The sequence below is a fragment of the Megalobrama amblycephala genome, linkage group LG2, assembly GCF_018812025.1.
Source record: "Megalobrama amblycephala isolate DHTTF-2021 linkage group LG2, ASM1881202v1, whole genome shotgun sequence".
In the NCBI taxonomy this organism is placed as follows: Eukaryota; Metazoa; Chordata; class Actinopteri; order Cypriniformes; family Xenocyprididae; genus Megalobrama; species Megalobrama amblycephala.
Window position 1 is genome coordinate 19438825 of NC_063045.1, and position 21723 is coordinate 19460547.

Sequence of the window (21723 nt, forward strand, 5' to 3'; positions counted from 1 at the left end):
GCACGTGTCTTGAAAAGACAGAGCATAGCAACCTTTGCAACGCAAAGCCAATTAGAATTCAGTATGCAAATAAATCCAGGAAAGCCGACCAATAGCAAGTCAAAAGCAGTGAAAGAAATGTATATATACGTATATGTGTGTCTATCTATCTATCTATCTATCTATCTATCTATCTATCTATCTATCTATCTATCTATCTATCTATCATTAATGTTACATATCCCTGCAACATCTCAGTTGTAAATTAATTATGGATAACTAGATTATGTTCTCTACTGTCTAGCGATATTTGTTTATTCTAAACTTTTATTAAATAACTGTCTTTTAAAAGCGTCAAAAAAGCGTTTTTTGTTTGTTTCTCGCTTCAGAAAATGTGTCATTTTCTGTTAAGGGAACATAGTGAGCATCATTGTTTCTTGGTTTTGCACTGCATTGTTTTTTTGGGTTTTTTTTTTCTCTCTCTCTTTAAATAGCAACATTTCATTTTGCACAAGGATTTTGCAAATGAGACAGCGCTTAAAAGGTTTCACCCCTTGATCATCCGTGCCCTGACTACTGAACTTGGGAGCTGAGGGAACTCATGGTAAATTACCCTTCTAGGTTGGCTATCATATCTGAACAGATCTGAACAGATCTATTTTAACTATCTATCATATCATTTGTGGGTTGATTTCACCCAAAACTGTGTCACTGTGGTGCATTTAAAACATTGCAAAACTATAACCACTTGTGCGCATCCTGACCAACCTAACAAAGCAACATGATCTCAAATAAATAAGTTTGTAAGGGTTATCTGTTTGTTTGCCCAGTGGGAGATGGGGGAAAGTTCAAGGAACATAATTAAAGTTTTGTTGCAATTCCATTTGATTCCACTTAATTCAACTTCACATTTTGAAAGGGTTAGTTTACCCAAAAATGAAAATGTTGTCATTAATTATTCACGCTCATGTAGTTCCGAACCTGTAAGACTTTCGTTCATCTTTGGAACACAAAGGAAGATCTTTGAAGAGCTTCTTGTTCCTCTGTTGACAGTCTACACAACTACCACTTTCAAGCCCCAGAAAGGTAGTAAAGACATAAAAATAATCCATGTGACTCCAGTAGTTTAACGGCGGTTTTATGAAGCGACACTAGTGAACCAATGACAGAATTTTCACTTTTGGGCAAACTGACCCTTTAAGCGAGTTGAGGAAAATTAACGGTAGAAAATTGTCAATTTCAAAACACTCTCCAACACTATTCATCCTTTGAGCTTTAATGTTTTGTTCTACTTATTTCAAAATACATTAAAAAAATTAAAATAAAATATATCAAGTTACTAAAAAGGGTAAAACATACCCAAATGGACTTTATTACAACTGGTAATATTTCTTTTTGAAATAATCCTGAGGAAGACCTCAGCACATCCGTTACAACAACGAAACCCACAAAAGGAAGAAATTCCACTCACAAAACTTCCACATCAATCCAAGACTAGTTATCTATAACAAGTCCATAAGAACACTTGATAAAAAAACAATAAAAAAAAGTTATTTCCAGTTTGGTTGTGTAAATGTACAGGTCCAGACTAAAACATGAGTGGTCCATGTGCTTGTGATGTTAGTATGATCCGTTTATATTACAGCTCTGTGGCAGGTCCCCATTCAATGTCATCAGCTTCATCATCGTCAATACCAAAATCATCATCATCATCTCTGTCGTTTTCATCACTGTCACTGTCGCTTCCTCTGATTTGTGTTCTCCGCATTTGCATGGCTTCGTGATGTGCCAATCTAAAAGAAAAGATTTATTAATGCATTTAAAAATTAAAAATAAATTGATTTAGTACTTTATCTTCCTCAAGCATAAGTTGACAGATCAAATAGAAATACTTACACTATAAATGAAGGGGAAGACTTCCTTTCTGGTTCTGCCATACGGGCCTGAAACAACAACGCATAAAATGATGAATAGCTCCACCAAATATTTCTACATATGCAATATTAAACGTAATAAAATACCTCAACATGACTTAAAGGGTTAGTTCACCCAAAAATGGAAATTCTGCCATTATTTACTCACCTTCATGTTGTTCCAAACATGTAAGACTTTCGTTCATCTTCAGAAACAAACTTCTACACAACTACCACTTTAATGCTTCAAAATTATAAAGAGTTTAGTAAAAGTAATCCATATGGATTAAACGGTTTAGTCCAAACTTCTGAGAAGACACAATCACTTTATATGATGAACAGATTTAATTTAAGCTTTTATTCACATATAAACATTCATATCAGTTATGGTAAACGGAAGCTCAAGCATGTTCGCTTGACGTGTGAGAACCAATGAGGTTCATTCTCATGTTAGGCAGCACGTTTGAGCTTCCACAAGAACCAGCGAGGTTTGTTCTTGCACGTCAAGCAAGTTCGATTGAGATTCTATGTACGCTGATCGATGTTTATGTGTGAATAAAAGCCTAAATTAAATCCGTTCATCATATAAAGGGATCGAGTCTCTTCAGGCCTAAATTTGGACTAAACTGCCCGATTCATATGGATTAGTTTTACGATTTCTTTATGAACTTTTTGAAGCATCAAAGTGGAGACAGAAATCTCTTCGACTTCATTAAAAAGATCTTCATTTGTGTTCCGAAGATGAACAAATGTCTTACGGGTTTGGAACGACATGAGGGTGATTAAATGATGATTATAATTTTCAATTTTGGGTGAGCTAACCCTTTAATAAGGTAGGACATGTTCCTGTATCAACATCCTTTTAAGTCCTGCAATCAGATTTTATGGTAGGTTAAGGTTAGGTTAAGGGAAAAGGATTGGCTATTGTTGGTCCACAAACATGTCCAATTTGATTAAATCATGCCATACCACCGGAATTCAGTGGATTTACCAATCAATCAGATTGGTACCTTTAGGAAGATTCCTAAGGTACGTCAGGATTACCTGGTAAACGTGATTTCACAAAGTGCAACGTGTTCCTGGATCAACGTTTCAATCAACCAATCAGAGACAAGTTTAGAGTTTATGTCAAGTTCACATCGGTGTTATTAACCTCTCATTTCCCTCTGAATTCAGGGATAAGTTATGGGTAGGGTTAGGTTTAGGGGTAGAGATAGGGTTATGACTAAATTTTCAGACAGGAATGTTTTTCCAGGATCAACAAAATATGTTGGCCCATATGGCACCCTGGGATTCAGGGCATAAAGAACATTATCAATCCATTATTTATGTCTGCTTTTAGGTGTAGGTTATGTTTAGTGTAAGGGTTTGGGTTTTGTCGGTCCTACTAAGGATGTAGATCCAGGAACCAGACCTACTTGACTTAATGATGTGCTCAAGCGGAAACCTACCCCAGTTTCTCTTGAAGCCAATACATAAGTGACTTAAACTGCATTTCATCGACTGGCCGCAAGGGACAGGCTCCAAAAGAGAGCAGAATCTCATTGACCCCCCATGTTAAAATGCCCGACTTTACAGTAGAAAAAAAACATGTTTACAGCTGGTACAAATTGTGGTTTTGGTCTATACTGCTAATTTTCCATTTAAATTATATTAAGCCTTCAAGTTCTGCATAATTAAGGGTGTGGTCACTTGAGTGACAGATCAATTGCTGCTGCTGTCTGTGAGCCGTCACTTTACCTCAGCTAATTCCAGCTGCTGAATTCGGCATCTCTGCCGTGTTTGTGCTTTTTTGGGATTATTTTATACAATTTTCAAATAATATGGCTTGCTGCGTTAATGGTCGAGACTCGAGACATGTCCTAATTAACTAAAACATGTTGTTGATTGGTCATTGATATGGGTATTAGGTGTATATGGTACCTGTTGTAGTTTCTCCTCTATGGCTGACAGTGGAGGGGTCTCTGATTGGACTTCTTTGGGATCTGGTGCCCTGAAGTTAGGTGGTACATCGGAAGGTGTTGGTGGTGCGGCCATTTCACCGGTGCTGAAGTCTGAATCTGTGAAGCTGCGCTGCGAGGGGACATCGTCTTCTTGTTGGGAAAAGCCAGTGGCAACGCGTGGAGAACGGGGCTCTGGAACGTGGAGGATAGGAGGTACTTCACCGGGAGGTAAGGTGTACTCAGGCTCTTCCTCCAGATATGGCTCTAGGTGGTAGGAAGGTTCAGGACTAGGATTCTGCCCAGTGGCAGGCTCTGAGGAGCGGGCTAGTGCACTGCTGCGGTGTCTGGAGATGCCTTCCATGTGCTCTTCCAGGTCCTCGTTATCTGTGTAGGCTTCGCCATCTGTGAAGGCCTCACCGTCAGTGTCCTCGTAGTCACTGGCACCGCTGAGGTAGTCAGAGTTGTTTGCACGGCTCAATGCGTCAAGCTCCTCTTCGCCGCCTCCCTCCAACTGAACAAAGACCGAGTCCACATTAACCAATTCAAGTAAGACATGCAGATTCTGCACCAATTTTGCATTCACGTCTTGTCAGAATTATCGCAATTAAGAGATTGCAGAGATTTGTTTCAGAGCTGTTGGTTTTGGGCTGTTTTGCATGACGTCACAACGGTCAAGTTGGAGCATTCATAAAGTTTTGAGTTTCCAAAAAGTTCAGTAAAGACAAGTAAGGTTTTTAACGTAACGTAATTACATTAATTCGACAAGACGTGAGCGTACCATTATGCCACTCTATGGCGCTTACCGCTACTTCAGAAACCCAGACAGGTTTAGCCTGCTGCTGCCGAATCTTGTCTTTCAAAGTGTCGTACCACATATTCGTACCAGGCTGAAGATCAATGCGTGCTGTGAAGGAAACCGAAAAACCGAGTACATAAAGAAATGATTCAAGAAATGATTCAAGCAGAGAAACTCTGCTTAAACTCTGAAGACAGGCTTTGAAGGTTTACCGGAAAATAGATGGCTATAGTGTTTCCTCAGCTTTAAGGCCTGAGCGTAGAGGCGACGAGAGCTCTTGTTAGAGTCTGGCATGTATTTTTGCCTCATGGCCTTCACATCCTTCCGACTATGAGGATCTAAGAAGAGCACCATGGGATGGTATTGGATGTAATTCAATCTTTCTACCGCAGTGGGTGTAATGTCCAGCAGGGGATGCTTTTCCTGCAAGTGAAAGCAAGTTACTTAGTTGACTGAAAAATACTAGTCGGTGTTTGGCTTATACTGACAGCATTAAATATATATAATAAGAAAAGGATACCTGTTCTGCTATCCGCCTAACCGTGTCCAGTTTTATGACACTGGATGAACTATCACTTCCACTCCTGGCTACCATTTCTACAAACCAACAAAATGGAAACATTGAATATTTGACAGTGAAGAAATTTCAACTGAAAAATTAAGAAATATTTATCTCAAAACCTAAATCCAATTTTTCATACCTGCAACTTCAAATTCATCAGGCAACTCTCGGGCTAGCTTCTCATTTGCAATGTCATTCAGGGGACCCAAAATGACAATTGGCCGTTTGAAATTGGCTGCATATGAGCAAACAAACGCATGTTATAACCATAGACTCCACCAGTAATAGTCCACTATCGTCGTTAAAATGGGTGCAATCCGTCGGATATGGTACTTTTTTTTTTTTTTTTTTACATCAAACACTTACCCTCTCTCAGCAGGACCTTCTCATATGCTGGAAATTTGCCCTGAATCGTCAACTGTAGGAGGTCATCACGAGTTCTTCTGGTATTCTTTTTGGCCCCCCTTAGGCCCCGTAGCTTCCAGAATTCGGCTCTGGGGCCGGAGGCTTGGCGCTCGGCTGCACTAATTCTCTGTGCCTGCTCCAAATTGGCCAGAGTTTCAGCCCTAAAACAGAGAGAGAGAGTCAGACACCTAGAGTACAGGTAGGAACTGTAACGTAACATACAAGCATACAAACTATCCATATCTATGGATGAAAGACTTAAAAACTACTACTTTAACAAACCTGGACTGGTTAGGAATGGTGCCTTTGTCCAGTTCATGTAGATCATTGCCCATGCGCACAGCTAGCCACTTTCCCAGCTTCCCGTGATACATGGTGTCCAACACTCTGAACACCTCACCTCTGGTAAAGCTCAAGCCGACACTGCTATCAGCCACATGGTCAAAGTGTGTACGGATGTAGAAAGAGTCACCGAGGCTGGACTTCAAAATCTTTTTGTAGACTGAGATGACAAGAGCAGAAATTTATTTGGAAATGGCATTCGTAATCCATTTTACTTCCTCAATGAGACATTTTTGTTTGGAATACTGCAAAGAATTGTGACTTCCTAATATCAGAACATGAAGGCACTCACTGTCCATTTTGTTCTGAGTACGAATATCAATACGCTCCCCAGCACGGATGTTCATGAGGTACATAGCTGCCTCCTCTCTGGTGAAGTGGTTAAAGTCTACGCCGTTTACCTACCAAAAATAACACAGAGTCTTGAAGAATGGAGAATATAGCTGAAAGGTTTGATCACGTATGACATGAACATGATTCTTTGGTCCTACCTCCAGTATCTGATCACCCTCTGCCATGCCTTGCCTCTGGGCTGGACTGTTGGGCTGGACACCACCAACAAAGATGCCAACATCATTTCCTCCCACCAGCCGCAACCCAACGCTGCCCTCCTTCACAAAGCTGACGTGGTTCTGGTCCGAGCTGTACCTGATATAGGGGAAAAAAACATCATCATCATCATAACTAAATACAAATAAAAACAATATAAATTAAATATAATGTATTTATACATTATGGTAATGTTTTTGTACTTTGTGTAATAATTATAAATTATAAATGTAATATAATAAATAAAAATAATTTTAAATAATTTTTATAATCTAAATGTACACTTATTTCAATTATATTTAACAATAAATATTAATATTATTAAAATAATAAAACAAAGTATGTATACATCATGTTTATTATTTTTTACTGTCTTTAATTTGTGCTTATTTAAATTAATTATAAATATAAAATGATTAAAATATAAATTAAATATAACATATTTATAAATCATGGTAATATTTATTGTAATCTTTAATTTATGCTTATTTTAAATGAATTATAAATAAAACATAATATAATCAATATATAAAATATGTATATTTTATATAAAATATTTATAATATATATAATATAATACATATAAACAATTAAATAAGAATGAATGTATACATGTAATTGTTGTTTTGTCTTTATGCTTATTTATGCCTTTAAGTCTTGAACTGTCATGAAGAAAAATTACATTTTTCCTCATTTAATTTTGGGTTGATATATGACCCACTCATGTGTTGTCTTTGATCTGCATACAAAGAAACATGACATTTCTTACCCCGGGTTTGGTGTTGGCACTGCATCTGGAGGAAGTGAATAAAGTGGCTCCTCTACAGGTTTCGCTGAGATAAAACAGATACAATTTAGTACCCTACAATCACTCAATAAGTTGCAATGCATTATGGGTGTGTTTTTGGACTAATGATACTCACAATTCAACATGGTGTGTTTGGGAATGGACATGTTAGAGCGGAGAGTACCATTAGCATGTGGATAACTGAAAGAAAGAGTCAATCAATATTAACATTCACCCAATAAACGACTTGATTCCATAAAATGTCTTGAGGAATTGTTTGGTTGCAACCAAAGTGTTTGCTGACCTTCACTATAATATAATCTTAAGTGTGGATTAGATAAATATAGATCATAGGAGACATTCTGAACCTGTGATCGCTGTTGCGGCTGGGACTGTCAGATCTCCTGAGAGGTGACGGGGCCCTTTCTGATTCAGAGGAATCTGCCGAATGAACCAAAACAACATTACAAAGACCAAAAAAAGGATGTAAAGATGGCAACATGCATGGCATATTTCTCCAACGACCACTCAGACATGTAATAAGTGCATTATACTGACATTCAGGTGGTGGTCTGGCAGGAGAGGCTCTGAGTGGGGGATCTTGTCGGTTGTTGATGACTGGCACTTGCATTTTAGCCCTGAGACAAAACAATAAATTCAAATATTTATATGCAGAATAATAATCAAAAATAAATAAAACAGCATTAATATATCTTACTCTTGTCTCCTTCTCGAGTTTTTACTGACTGGAGACTGTGATCTCGGAGGAGAGTTGTAACTTGCATCTGACTCGGATTCTGAAGGAGCTGATGGAATATGCAAATTAGAGACTATTATGGGTTGCTAGCAACTCAAAGGCAGTGAATTTAAAATGTAAAGTATCATTTAAAATTCTATTCACTAATTACTTAGTAAATATGACTTATATGAAAAATTAATGTGTATATATTGTGTAAGGTGTATGAAAAAAATGAAAATTTAAATAATGTACACATGAATATTTAAATATTTATATTTTTATAAATTATAAATATTTTGAGATACAAAAAAAGACAGAAAAAAATATTTCCATGCGATTAATATTTATCTATATATCATGGAAAATTAATGTGTAAATATTAATGTGAAGTGTGTATGAACAATTACGGAATTTAAAGTAATTTACACTTTAATATTGAAATAACATAACGTACACATGGATATTTAAATATTTAATATATACACATTCATATTTAAAAAATATTTTTCATACTTAAAATTAAGGTACAAAAAAAAAAAAAAAAAAAAAAAAAAAAAAAAATATATATATATATATATATATATATATATATATATATATATATATATATATATATATATATATATATATATATATATATATATATATATATATATATATATATATATATCATGCCACCAATATATATTTATATATTACGGAAAATTTATATGAAAATAATAATGTGTACTTACAGAATTTACACATTAATATTTAGAACATAATGTGTAATATTTTAAATTATTTTTAATGGCATCAATATTTAACCTAGAATATTCCCTTTATGATTCGCTCATACCTCTCTGTACAGGGATTGCGGGTTTCGCCCATTTTGGGGGTTCCATTACAGGGACTGCAGTGACCTCAGGGGTCGCCCTGCAAGAGAAAGAGGGCAGATGGGAGGGTGAGAGAAAAAATGAGGATAAGGGGATACTATATGATGCTTGTCCTTGAGGAGAGTGGGAACTAATGTTAAATCTTTGAGGGAGATATTCACCTCAGGGTTTCTGGGGGTCTCTCTCATTGAAAGGGGTGGGCTATCCGCTGCCATAACTAATTATAGGGGTCAAGTCCCAAAAATCAATTATTCATATGGACAAGCAGAAAGTACTAAACTAAATGTATCATAAAGATCATTGGATCCAAATCTATGACACCCCCATCTCTATTACACCACTGGTTGTTGAAAATAAATAACCTTAACATATATATTATATATATATATAAATATATAAAATCTTATATAATGTGTTTATAAATGGTGCTTATTGTATTATGTGGATAATTTGATTGTAAACTTATGAATTTAGATGTTAGATACAAGATTATCTAGATCTTAGGAGCAATATTTCCTTTTCAAGTGGCATAAATCAACATACTACAGGAGAAAACTCAGGTTGATTTGGTGTCTTTTATTTTAAAAGATCACACATATCACATTTTCAGATATTACATTGAAAGAAAAATACATGAATGCATACAAGCAACATAATTCAACACAAAAAAATAAAGCAAATAAATGGAAAAACAACAGAATAAACTTTTGTCTCATCGTGTGCAGGCAGATGATTGGCCCTACTGAAAGAGTCCGATGCGAGCTGCGTTAAAAGTGGCAGTGAGGCGTCCCTCATGTATACCTGTATCTATTGCGGGACTCCTGGCTGGCTGGAGTCCCCTGTCTGCGTTGAGGTCCGGTACTATCGTCCGATTCGGACTCTGATGCAGCTGTATGGAAAAGACATGCTCTTGAATGAGTCTGCTAAAATGGCATACAGAAATGAAAAAGAAGTGCTGTAGGGGGTGAAAATCACCTCTGGGTGGAGGCCTGTAAGGGGAGGCCATGCGGCGAGGGAAATCCTGAGACATGCTAAGAGAAGAAGACTTCATTCCTGGAGGAGGGAGATCGGGAAGCACCCTGGGAGAAGAGAAGAGGCAATGGTAAATACATTATTGAAAACCTATGAAGTGAAAAAGGGTATCGCAGTGCATGTTTGAGAACCGCTAACTTGTATGAACATCATTCAGATCTGGTTGTTTTTTTCAAGAATGAAACTTATTGGGAAAAAGAACAGGTTTTTCTGTTTCCAATCATACTTGAGATTGTCTTTCAAACAATTCAACAACTTGTCGATACAGAAAATGTGCTTATTGTGTCACATTGTATTTGCATTTGGTGTCTTCTGCTCATGATGCGGACACATACTTGTATCTGGAGTGATTTTCAGGTCTAGGACTCTCACGTCTGGGAGGCGGAGAGGTGCTCCGGTCTGAATCGGACTCAGAAACAGCTGGTCACACGAAACAAACAGTCGTTAAACTATAGAAATCCAGCTGTCTTCAAGGTTTGTGCATATCATTAACTGAATCATTCGGTGAAGTATATGATTCCAGAGCTGGTTTATAATTAATATGGTAAAATCTATGTTGTGTTAGAAGATTTTGAGACAGACCTCTGCGAGGTCGTGAGGCAGTGGAGGAGCTCCAGTTCTGCGTGACGGGTGAGGCTCGAGGGTTTGGCAGTGTGGAGATCCCTGAGAGTACCCTGAAACAGACAAACAAACATGTGACCCATGCATCTCACCCAAACAAACAGCAGCATGAAAAAAAGCAAAACAAAAAAACACACACAGAAAAAAACAAAAGCACAACTAACAAAAAACAGAAAAAAGACTGCAAAACAAAAGACAGAACAGACAGAAAAAACAAAATAATAAAACACAACTATAAAATAAGAAAAACAAAACAAACAAAAACCCTGAAAAAAGCAACAAAAAATGAGATCAAATAAAATAAGTAAAAGTGAGCCATGCATCTTACCCTAACAAACAGCATCATGAAAAAACAAACAAACAAACAAACAAAAATGTAAACAGACAAAACAAAACAAAAATCAGACAGAAAAACAAAATACAAAACGAAAACTCAGGGAAAAAAAAAAAAAAAAACCTAGACAGAAAAAAACTAAAAACTAAAAATGAAACAAAACGAAAAACCCTGCCAAAATAAAAGAGATAAAAAGGTAATTTTATAAGGTTCCGTTTCATCATAATTTAGGAACAAAAACAACAAAACATACAATATATATATATATATATATATATATATATATATATATATATATATATATATATATGGTTCTGCAGAGCTGAATACACATGAAGCCATGTTTACTTGTATCGGTCTCTGTTATCGAGAGTGTCGTGTCTTGAAGGTGGAGGCGAGTTGCTGCGGTCCGATTCAGACTCTGAGGGAACTGCACAAGAGCCAAAGCATCAGTCAGCTAATTGCATAAACAACTATGGGCAAAGTATGGGTCAAAACCTCTTGACCATGACAATTGATAATTAATCTGACAAAATTGCCATATTGAATTAAATGTTTTTATGAATGTTCTTCATTGCTTTGCTTGTGTTTCATAAATGACAGCCACTGAGTTTTTGCACTAAGGCTCACCTCTGCGAGGGGGTATCGACTGGGCGGGTGGTCTTGTGAGCGTAGAGCGCAAAGGGGGAGATTCGCGTGGTTTCGACACAGGATTGGCACGACTTCTGTGGATCAATGAGCTGTTAGTTCAAAGGCCATTTAACTAAAATAGATTAGGTCAGAGTTGAGGTGTTCACCTGCGAGAACGTCGGTCTCTTGGACGGGATTTTCGATTTGTGGGGCTGTCAGAATCCAGGTCTGAGATTTCTCCAGGCAAAAATTTAAAAGTTAGTATCAAAACCCATGTTAATAGTGGCACAGATCAGCTGTAAAAACAACTACTCTCACCCTCCAGCTCGGAGCTACTGTCTTCCCTCCTCTCATCCGCACTGTTTTGAGGACTGTCCTCCACTTCAGGAATGCTGACCAGGAATTTTCTGTCGTCCCTCAACACCAACATGGTCAGTTTACCTCTAGACTTCTCCACCAGGTGCTTGGTCTCCAGCAGGGACAGATTTTCTGTCGTCATGCCGTTAATCTAAACGAGAAGACTTAAAAAGGTTACACAACATCTAAGTGCAATAGAACAGTTCCTAAAGAACCTGCTCCTCACCTTCAAAACAAGATCTCCTTCCTGAAGAGTGCCCTGTTTGGCAGCCAGACCGGTGGGAGTCATGTGCTTGATGAAAATCTGGCTCCCCAGCTTCATTCCGTACTCTGCAGAGAGAAACGGGTTAAAATCTTGGCAAGAACCACAAATAATTACTCAATGCAAAGCAATGAGAGTCTGACCATCTGTGGGTTTTTTCTTGATCAGGGTTGTTCTGATAGGTCTATCTTGCACTTCCTGACTGGGCAGCCTCTTGAAGCCGGACATGATGGGGAGGTCATGACCGTTGCGGTCAGGTGTGACGCTTCGAGCTCGTCGGTTACGGCTGGTGTCAGTGCCACGCTGACCTTTGTATTGAGGTCCATCATCGTCTAGTATGTTTGATTGTGAGGCAGAACGAGTAGGTCTGTTGCTCGCAGGGATCTGAATCGTGCGTGGCCTCTTTATAGTCTACAAAATTAACAAACAAGAATTGTAAAATTGCAAAAAAAAAAAAAAAAAAAATGTACCTAAATATTTGTGTCTGGCAATGTTTCATGAATGATTTTGGTAATGTTTTTACTTACAATGTTTGCCAATTTCCCACAGCTCCTCAGATTTTGAATAGTGAAGAGTGAGGTGACGTTCTCCATGGAAACACCATTCACCATAACTATCTGGTCTCGTGTACTGTGGGCAATAAATCATGTGAGTCTCTATCACAAAAAATCATCTGCCAAATATGTTTTGAGTATGTTGGTTTTTCCATCTTGTACACAAACTTGACAGGTCTGACAGGATTACACAGGATGTGTGGGAGGAAGGAGTGTGGGTCTGAATGCAGGAGAAGTGGACGTGTACTCACTGAAGTCGGCCCATGGCGGGGCCGCTGGGAAGCACATCAGAGACCACCACTGCTGTGTCCCCGTTTACTGGGTTGGGCTTGTCTCGCCCACCTGAGACCGCAAAACCGAAGCCGACCTTGGAATCCTGTGAACAAAAGAATAAACAAGCAAATTAATGAATGAAAGAATGGACGATCAAGCAAAAAAAAAAAAAGAAAAAAAAAGAATGAAAGAACAAACAAAAACGACAGAACAAATTAGTGAAAGTATAAACAAAGAATGAATAAACAAAAGAATGTAAGAAATTAACAAGAAAGACATACAGACAGAAAGAAGATAAGAAAGATAAAGACAGACAGACAGAAAGAATGAATGTGTTGAAAACGAAAGAATGAAAACAAAGAACAAAAACGAATAAAAAAAGAACAGAAACAAAAAAACAAAAGAATGAACAAGAAAAAACAACAGAAAACAAAAAACAAAAGCAAAAAAATTCAAAAACAACTGAACAAAAATAACAAAAGAACAAAAACAAGAATGAAAAAACAAAACAAAAAAATGAACAAACAAAAATAAATGACACGAAAGACAAAAGAAAAAGGATCCAATAAATGAATAAATGGATTAAAACAAACGAGCGAAAGAAAAAAGACAACAACAAAAAAATATTAAATAAAGGCAATATCTTTCTATGATGAAATGCACCACATGACCCTAAACTTGACATTCCACAATTTCAGGTGTGTCCTAGTGACAGGTGGAAACTCTTTCGACAATCATGGTTTCACAGTTGCTCACTAAACTTCCAATCAGTCTCGACTTTCAATTGTTTGGGAAACTGTAAACCTGGTGTCACATTCACTGACACACCTGTACACAGCTAGATAAGGTGTGGCTAAGGCGAATTAAACCCTTATACACAACTTACTTTCGATAACGTGACCGTATGCTGCTCCCATATCGTCATCTCCTCCATGTCTGTTTTCTGAAATGATAAAGAAGTGTTTACATTTATTTGACAAACATCAAGCAAACAACAACAACAAAATATCCAAACATTTACAAACTACCAAACGAAAACTGTTCAGACGAAAAACGCGTTTTTGAGGGCCTCACTTCTTTTTGTACGTCCAGCACTCGGCTGTTGTTTGTCAGCTCGGCTGAGCATGAGAAGGAATGGCTCTAGCTGAGCATGCTCCCACCTGCTGAATTCCTGCCATACAGGTACAAGGGGGCGGAGCCAGTGCGTGACAACAGTGATACCTGACACTTCCTCACCAACGGCTCACCAAAACCAATAAACAGTCTGACAATACACGTCTCTCAGCAGACATTCGTTGAGTGGCTAAAATCATTGGCATGCCATTTGATTTTGAAACCGACCATTGACTACTACTCAATTCATATTTAGTACGGTTGATGCAAGTTAATTTCTGTATTGTAAATAAATAAAAAAAAAAGAAGCAAGGACTGAATCATAAAATTGGCACTCACATTGAATTATTTTATTTTTTCACTATTGATTTGAAGCCAAACTGTTGAACATGTCCCCTAACAAAGACCTGCAACCATCATGACATACTTTGAGAGCAGTTTCTATTGGACTAGAGAATTCCTGGAATTCTTCCCATGTTTTTATTGGCTGCTGTCAGCAAGCAAAGGTCAGAGAGAGTCTGTGTTCACAAAGCTGATCAACCTTACCAAAACGGAACAAATGTATCACAGTTTCCGCAAAATATCTTTAGGTCACTAGTAATACTTTGAAATTGCGTAGGTTTTTGATATGAAACAAACTATGACTACTGTTGATGTCAACAATGATAGTCATAAAGGAAGTGGTTTGCACTGAGGAAACCAGCGATGCAAATATCAGCACTACCCATTTCTAGGGAACTCCTTTCATGGAATATGTTGGACTCTTACAGTCCGGTGTTCCTACACCTGTTCTAACATACTATACTGTAGTTTATGATTATGAGTACATCACTGCACACCACCTCTAAAGCCCTACAGACATGAGTGAATGGGTCACCATAGGTCACTCCCTTAATTCATGTGAACTAGCATAAACCTAAAGCCCAAAGTATGCTTCACTTTTTAAACGTACGTGAGGGACAGCGTACAGTGCACGTGATGAAGAGTCATTAAGAAGAGTATGCATGCACTGTACTGTACGCGCACTGCCGGATTTTTGTGACCGCAAATACTTTGTACGTGCATATTTAAGTTTTTTTGCAGTAATTAGTTTATCCACAAGGTGGCAACCGTGCCCCGGGGCCGTTGATTCACAAGGTAGTTGAAGAAAAACTGCATAAACAGAACAGACCTGAACACATGCAAGCTACAGCGACAATCGAGGCCTACATAGAAGAGAGATTGTCCAAAGAAACTACCTCAACTCTAGCATGAAAGATGTTTACATGGGTTGTAACTGTGGCGAGAGATTGCTCAAAACTGCGCATGCGTCGAACGCCTGTGTATGTGTTTGAGTCGAATTAATTATACTTTCCAAGGCTGTGCTTTCGACTGTACACATACACTAGCGTACGCGTAAAAAAAAAAAAACACGAACTATACCCAGGGCTTGATAAGCACAATCCTCGAATCATATGGACCATTTTTATCATGTTGGAGCTCGACAGCCCCAGTTCCCCTTCACTTTCATTATACTGAAAAGAGCAGCCAGAACATTCCGCAAAATATCTCCTTTCGTGTTTCACGTGAAAACAAAGTCATACGAGTTTGAAATGACATGAGGGTGAGTGTTATCCCTTTAATGGGTTAGTTCACCCAAAAATGAAAATTCTGTCATTTATTACACACCCTCATGTCGTTCCACACCCGTAAGACCTTCGTTAATCTTCGGAACACAAATTAAGATATTTTAGTTGAAATCCGATGGCTCCGTGAGGCCTCCATAGGGAGCAATGACATTTCCTCTGTCAAGATCCATTAATGCACTAAAAACATATTTAAATCAGTTAATGTGAGTACAGTGGTTCAATATTAATATTATAAAGTGACGAGAATATTTTTGGAGCGCCAAAAAAACAAAATAACGACTTATTTAGTGATGGCCAATTTCAAAACACTGCTTCAGGAAGCATCGGAGCATAAATGAATCAGTGTATCGAATCATGATTCAGATCACGTGTCAAACTGCCAACGGCTGAAATCACGTGACTTTGGCGCTCCGAACAGCAGATTCGACACGCTGATTCATTTATGATCCGATGCTTCCTGAAGCAGTGTTTTGAAATCGTCCATCACTATATAAGTCGTTATTTTGTTTTTTTTGGCGCACCAAAAATATTCTCGTCACTTTATAATATTAATATTGAACCACTGTACTCACATGAACTAATTTAAATATGTTTTTAGTAGCTTTATGAATCTTGAGAGAGGAAGTGTCATTGCTCCCTATGGAGGCCTCACGGAGCCATCGGATTTCAACAAAAATATCTTAATTTGTGTTTCAAAGATTAACGAAGGTCTTACAGGTTTGGAACAACATGAGGGTGAGTAATAAATGACAGAATTTTCATTTTTGGGTGAACTAACCCTTTAAGAGTCATAGCTGCTAAGTCACAGGTTAACAGCAAGTAAGCAACTAGAAAATGACTGAAATTACAACCATGCCCTTGAGCAAAGCACATGACTCTTGCAATTAGTGTACTACATATGAGTACACCGTTTACCAATTTATAGTACACAATCACAGACTCCACAGAAACGAAAGCAACACACTCGACTACAACAGGTGCAAGTCAGTTTTTACAGTCTCCTCTCCGTAAAGTTGTCATTACACGGCTCAGATGACACATTACGCTGTTTAGTAAACTTAAGAAAGCTTATGTTAAGCACATTCAACAACTAGCATAAACAACTAGATACATTATGTACTCACCGTCCCTTTAAATCTCACTTCCATTTTCAGACAGAACTAAGCACCTCATTAGAATAGGAGCGTACACAAAGCAGGGTATAAATTGTTTCAACATAATATCTCCATTTTTAAAGATGAACATGATGAGCAGTTCAGTTTCTGTAGCTCACAGGAAATATGGCAACACATAGGCTTACTGAATGGTTAATGAGGGGAAAAAACAAAACAAACTGTGTATATTACAAACCCCCACCTGAGCCCATGGTAAGCTCCGCCCACTACAGCTCTACAAATCCTTTGGTACTTTCTGATATTAATTTTCCCTCAAGGAATTAAGGAGGAACTGGGATATCTAGCTGGAATGGTCTCCATTCACTGAGGCGATGCCACCTTATGAAGACTATTGATGGATGGAAGATGTGTTTATATACAATTCTTTATCCAGGTTTTAAAAACGTCTTTCCCCCCAAAATAACCTCAATTATTTTTGGGTCTGAGAAAACACTACAGTAGCTTTTTTTTCTTTCTGATAACAATCGCTCACAAAAGCGAGTTGCTGAAGGACATTGATTTGTGCAGCACTTTGGTTACACTGACAATCATTACCTCAGTCTGTTAATGTTTAATATGCACACTGGCCCAGAGAATGTTTCTGCATATACTGGCCTTGAGGAAGTAGAACATGAAGACTGACGCTTCACTTACACTTCAGCATGTGGGTCAGTGACGGACAGTGTCATTAAGTCCACAAAAAGTGTGATTTCAGTATTAATGGGTCATTGACATGATGCGATTTTTTTGTGTCCATATGGTTAAATTTAAAAGGGTTAAAATTTCAAAATAAATTAGCAAATTACTTGTATACATTCTCTTTTTTGAGGACCAAGTCTGTTTTAATTCATTTTGAGAGAATAGTTGGAGGATGATTGCAAAAATGTCAATGTGGTGTAACCGTAAAAACTTGATACCAAATAGTTGATCTTGTTTAAAAAAGGTGACATTAAAAAAAACACTTGAAAATAGTTCCAAATAGAAGGTTAGTTTATATTACATCTTTAATCAGCATCATAAAAACTAGGGATATTTGACTAAATTGGCCCCTGTAACAGAAAGGCTTGTAATTGGACATTTGACATTTGACAAATCAAATTTGATAGGCATTATCATGGACACCTATGTAAACATAACCTTGGAGGGAATATTTTAAAAAGTTAATACTCATGTCACATGGTCTTCTTGCACAATTTGGACAAAATGGCTCCTTGAAAGGTGGTTACACCACCTTGACACTTCAGAAATTTGATTTGGCTCACGTGATTCCCCAAATTAATTATAATATCCAGAACAATGGTGTTCCATTTACTTTTATTTTCTGAGAATTTCTTTATTGAGAATTTCATCTTTTTTTAAACAAGATGAATTATTTGGTACAGTTTTTAAAGTTACACCACATTGACGTTTTTGCAATCATCCCCCAAATATTCTCTCAAAATGAATTAAAATCAGACATTTTCGACTTTGTCCTCAAAAAAGAGAATGTATAAAAGTAATTTGTGAATCTACGTTAAAATTTTAACCCTTTTAAATTTAACTAAACCATATGGACACAAAAAAATAGTGTCACGTCATTGACCCTAATATACTATTATAGTATTTATTAATATTGAATTTGATTTTATTTTTATACTTTGTTTTCATTTTAGTTTTAGAAAATTTGTTATGTACTTTTTTCATTTTATTAGGTTTTTAAAATATATTAAAATATATATATTTATATATTAAAAAAAAAAAAATTATTTAGCTTTAATATATTTTACTAAAAAAATTGGCCTAAGCTGGAGATGATGTTCCCCTGCTTAAAAGAGTCCCAAGCTTTTTTGAGCCGATTTGAAGTGCCTCTTAAAGAATGTTTTATTTTATTTCCAACTTTCAAAAGTAATTTTTAATAGTTTTAGTATTAGTTGACAATAATAACACTGTCAACAATAAAGAAAAATATACATATCCAAATTCTTAGAAATGTACTTATTGTGTCCATGTTGGTTTCAAAAAACTTTTATATAATTTAAAAAGTGTCAAATTAAAAACTCTAAAAATGTCATGTGGTGCCACCGTCAAGTACATAACATATCAAGTACATACAAAAAACATATTTCCCTAAAGCTTGAATACATGTGTGTATACAATCATTATTTTCAAAAACAAAAACAAACCCCAAAATCAAGGTACAAAGGTATTTTTTTTTTTCAAATAAAAATCATTACATTGTGAGGTCACACCACATGACATTTTGAAACCTGAACTAACTTTGCCTTGTCATTAAAGTAAACATTTTGAGAGACCTTTTTCTTGACCTTGACACACAGTAATGAGGGTCCGCAGGGGTCCTCTCTTTACAAAAGACCCCCCCCCCCTATTTTTTAAATAAAAATATTTAAAAAATGAACTTTAATTCAGAAATTACAGACATACTCATCATTGATGAGATGTATTTAAAGGACTGTATTTACGAAAGGAATTTTAAAAAATATTTTAGAATAAATTAATCAATCCTGAACAAAAAAAATGAACACTGGCCCATGTAATTTGTCTCACACCACTTTATTCTGTGCAACATTAAAAGAAGATATTTTGAGAAATGTCTCAATGGTCTCAATGGTCAATGGTAATGATTCTGGTTCTTCAAAATATCTTCTTGTGCGTTACACAAATCATACAGGTCTGGAACACCATGAATGTGGGTACAATTTTAAGGTGAACTATCACTTTAAATCATCTAACAGACAATTTATGGAAAAAAAAAAAAAAAAAAAAATCACAGACTTTCACCGAAATTCGGAGCTCAACCATGTCTAGAGGCTACAATATGACAAGAGAAACAACCCAGGTCACCCTAGAAACCACATAGCAACGTGCTAAAAACCGAACACCTTATAAGAACAACACTCAACAACAATAAGAACAAGGTTTAGAAGAATACAGCTGAATTTCCCAATAAAAAGAGGACTTCATCTCTGTGGTTACATCAATATAAATTTAGGAAGAGATGAAATCTAAGCACACTTTTTCCAAAAACTCAAGTTTGGTCATCTTACTGGAATCATTTCACACCCTCAGGCTAACACTCTTGACAGGAAATGTAGGAGGAATGTACAAATGTCAGATGGTGTTGTGTTAAGGTGTGACCCTCAAACAGTAACGCTTTCACAATAGGAGACCATGGGTTTCTGGTGGTCCAGCCCAGTTCTTCACAACTGTTTACATTTGTTGTTCTGCTTCACAACAGAGAACACTGAGAAACAAAGAACATATGGTTTGTTTCTACTCATCCAGCTAACAGGGAACATTCTTGGAACTTTGGCTAATATCCTGGGAGGTTTTGAACGTTCAGATATCTTAAACATTTTTGTATGGGCAACTCATATAATGACGAATAAAGAAATGAATACAGCTGATGGGAACACATACTATACTAACCACACAAAAACATTCAAAAAGTGCATTTAAAAACTAGCAGCCTATCCTTGACTCACAGACATCATCGAAGAGAAATGTGGATAAATAGGAAAGCGGTTTCTCGAAACTACAGCGAAACTACAAAGCATGTATTGACTCAAATGAGTGGCATAACCAGTTGAGCCAGATGAGGCTGAGGGTGCTGCAGCACTGTTTCAACAATTGGTCTCGCGAATCGGTTCTTTCGAACAGAAGAATCAATTAAAGTACCACTTCACTGCAAACGTGCTAGCAATAAGTTTACGTCATACTATTAAACTCAGTTTTCGGCCCATTAGCTATTTTAGTTCACTTCAAAAATCTTACTCTCAGGTCACTCACTGGTTCTTGGTTAATTAAGAGGCGGATATTTCTAAAAAAAGACGGTTCTCAGTTCAGTTCAGTCAGTTGTTGACTCGCGAATCTTTACTGACTTAGTACGATTTTGCTACGAGTCGCTCAGAAAGGTTTCGTGGCTCAATGGGTTCATTCATAAAAAGATCCGATTCAAAAGAACGATTCGAACGAATCGGACTCTATCGCTGATGTTTACGAAATGTTTACAATAAACAATGGTTCTTACATAAATTAGACAAATTAAAGTATCAACATTCACATTTAGCTGTCAACAAGTCTGAATTTCAAACTGCTAAATAATACGGTCGATACAAATTTTCAGGATATAGAAATAAAGGTTCAGAATTGAGGACATCGCTGTAACTTATGTTTATGAAAAGACTTATAACCACAACAATAACCACTATTAACAAAGGTTCCCATATGAATGAGACAAATGTGAGACAAAAGTGCATCCACATTATTCACATATAGCTGTCAACAGATTTCCTTTTCTAAAAGTCGTTTCTAACGAAGATATAGCTACAAATCGTAGAAACAGTAAATGTTCAAAAGTGTCTGTTAGCAAAAACAATCAGGCAACACATCACGAAGACCAAATATCTATAGGAGCAGAATTTAAGAAACATGATCAGATTTACCAGTTATAAATTCAGAATCGTGCATGACACATGTCGCCAATTATTTAGCTTATTCAGCTTACATTTCAGCAAAACATGACTCAGACCAACGCAAACAATCGATAAACACAACAAAGCAGAGGAGGGAAGAAAACTCTCGACTCACATACCTTATTATGTGTCCCCTTTAAAAACTAATACTAAAATTCACAGTAAATTCCGTATTGGAGGCCTTACAGGGCCTGGCACCTGCAGTTTATCAATAAGGTTTCGTTATATTCCCTTGCATCTATACAGCACCTGATCATGTACCTGTAAGTAGGGGGAGGAGTTTAACACAGGTCGGTTGGGCAGTTTCGTCATTGAGCTAGTTTCTACTACACACACTACAGTGGCATATTGATTTTATTTTCACTTTGTCTCAACAAATGGTTGTGGAATGTATAAAATTGAG

At 36.9% G+C, this 21723-nt stretch overlaps 1 protein-coding gene across 6 annotated transcripts; it reads right to left on the reverse strand.

Moving 5' to 3' along the window:
* Positions 1-1234: 1234 nt before the first annotated feature.
* On the reverse strand, positions 1235-21594 carry tjp3 (tight junction protein 3). Of its 6 annotated transcripts, none has more exons than XM_048165104.1 (31): positions 21440-21594; positions 13840-13896; positions 12932-13056; positions 12654-12756; positions 12270-12537; positions 12091-12194; positions 11826-12015; positions 11675-11744; positions 11508-11602; positions 11226-11307; positions 10505-10596; positions 10258-10342; positions 9866-9969; positions 9692-9779; positions 8854-8930; positions 7995-8082; positions 7835-7914; positions 7645-7717; positions 7413-7477; positions 7259-7322; positions 6432-6588; positions 6233-6341; positions 5881-6100; positions 5560-5759; positions 5333-5428; positions 5152-5228; positions 4844-5054; positions 4639-4739; positions 3816-4346; positions 1876-1922; positions 1235-1772 (listed from the first exon to the last, which is right to left on the reverse strand). In XM_048165104.1, exons 2-31 carry the CDS (start codon positions 13885-13887, stop codon positions 1619-1621), a joined length of 3804 nt encoding a protein of 1267 aa, XP_048021061.1. In that variant the 5' UTR covers positions 13888-13896; positions 21440-21594; the 3' UTR covers positions 1235-1618. The 6 variants fall into 6 exon arrangements, with proteins under 6 accessions (XP_048021061.1, XP_048021052.1, XP_048021051.1 ...); XM_048165095.1 differs by lacking the exon at positions 21440-21594 and adding an exon at positions 16819-16964 and having other exon boundaries at positions 11508-11599; positions 11675-11735; XM_048165094.1 differs by lacking the exon at positions 21440-21594 and adding an exon at positions 16819-16963 and having other exon boundaries at positions 11675-11735.
* Positions 21595-21723: the final 129 nt, after the last annotated feature.

Excerpts from the sequence above, each read along its gene's own strand:
- tjp3 (XM_048165092.1), bottom strand. The coding sequence starts at position 16,842 with ATGGAAGTGAGATTTAAAGGGACG. Across the intron at positions 12,757-12,931 it reads CCCGCCATGGGCCGACTTCA|TACACGAGACCAGATAGTTA; the intron begins GTGAGTACACGT and ends TATTGCCCACAG. Across the intron at positions 5,760-5,880 it reads ACCATTCCTAACCAGTCCAG|GGCTGAAACTCTGGCCAATT; the intron begins GTTTGTTAAAGT and ends TCTCTGTTTTAG.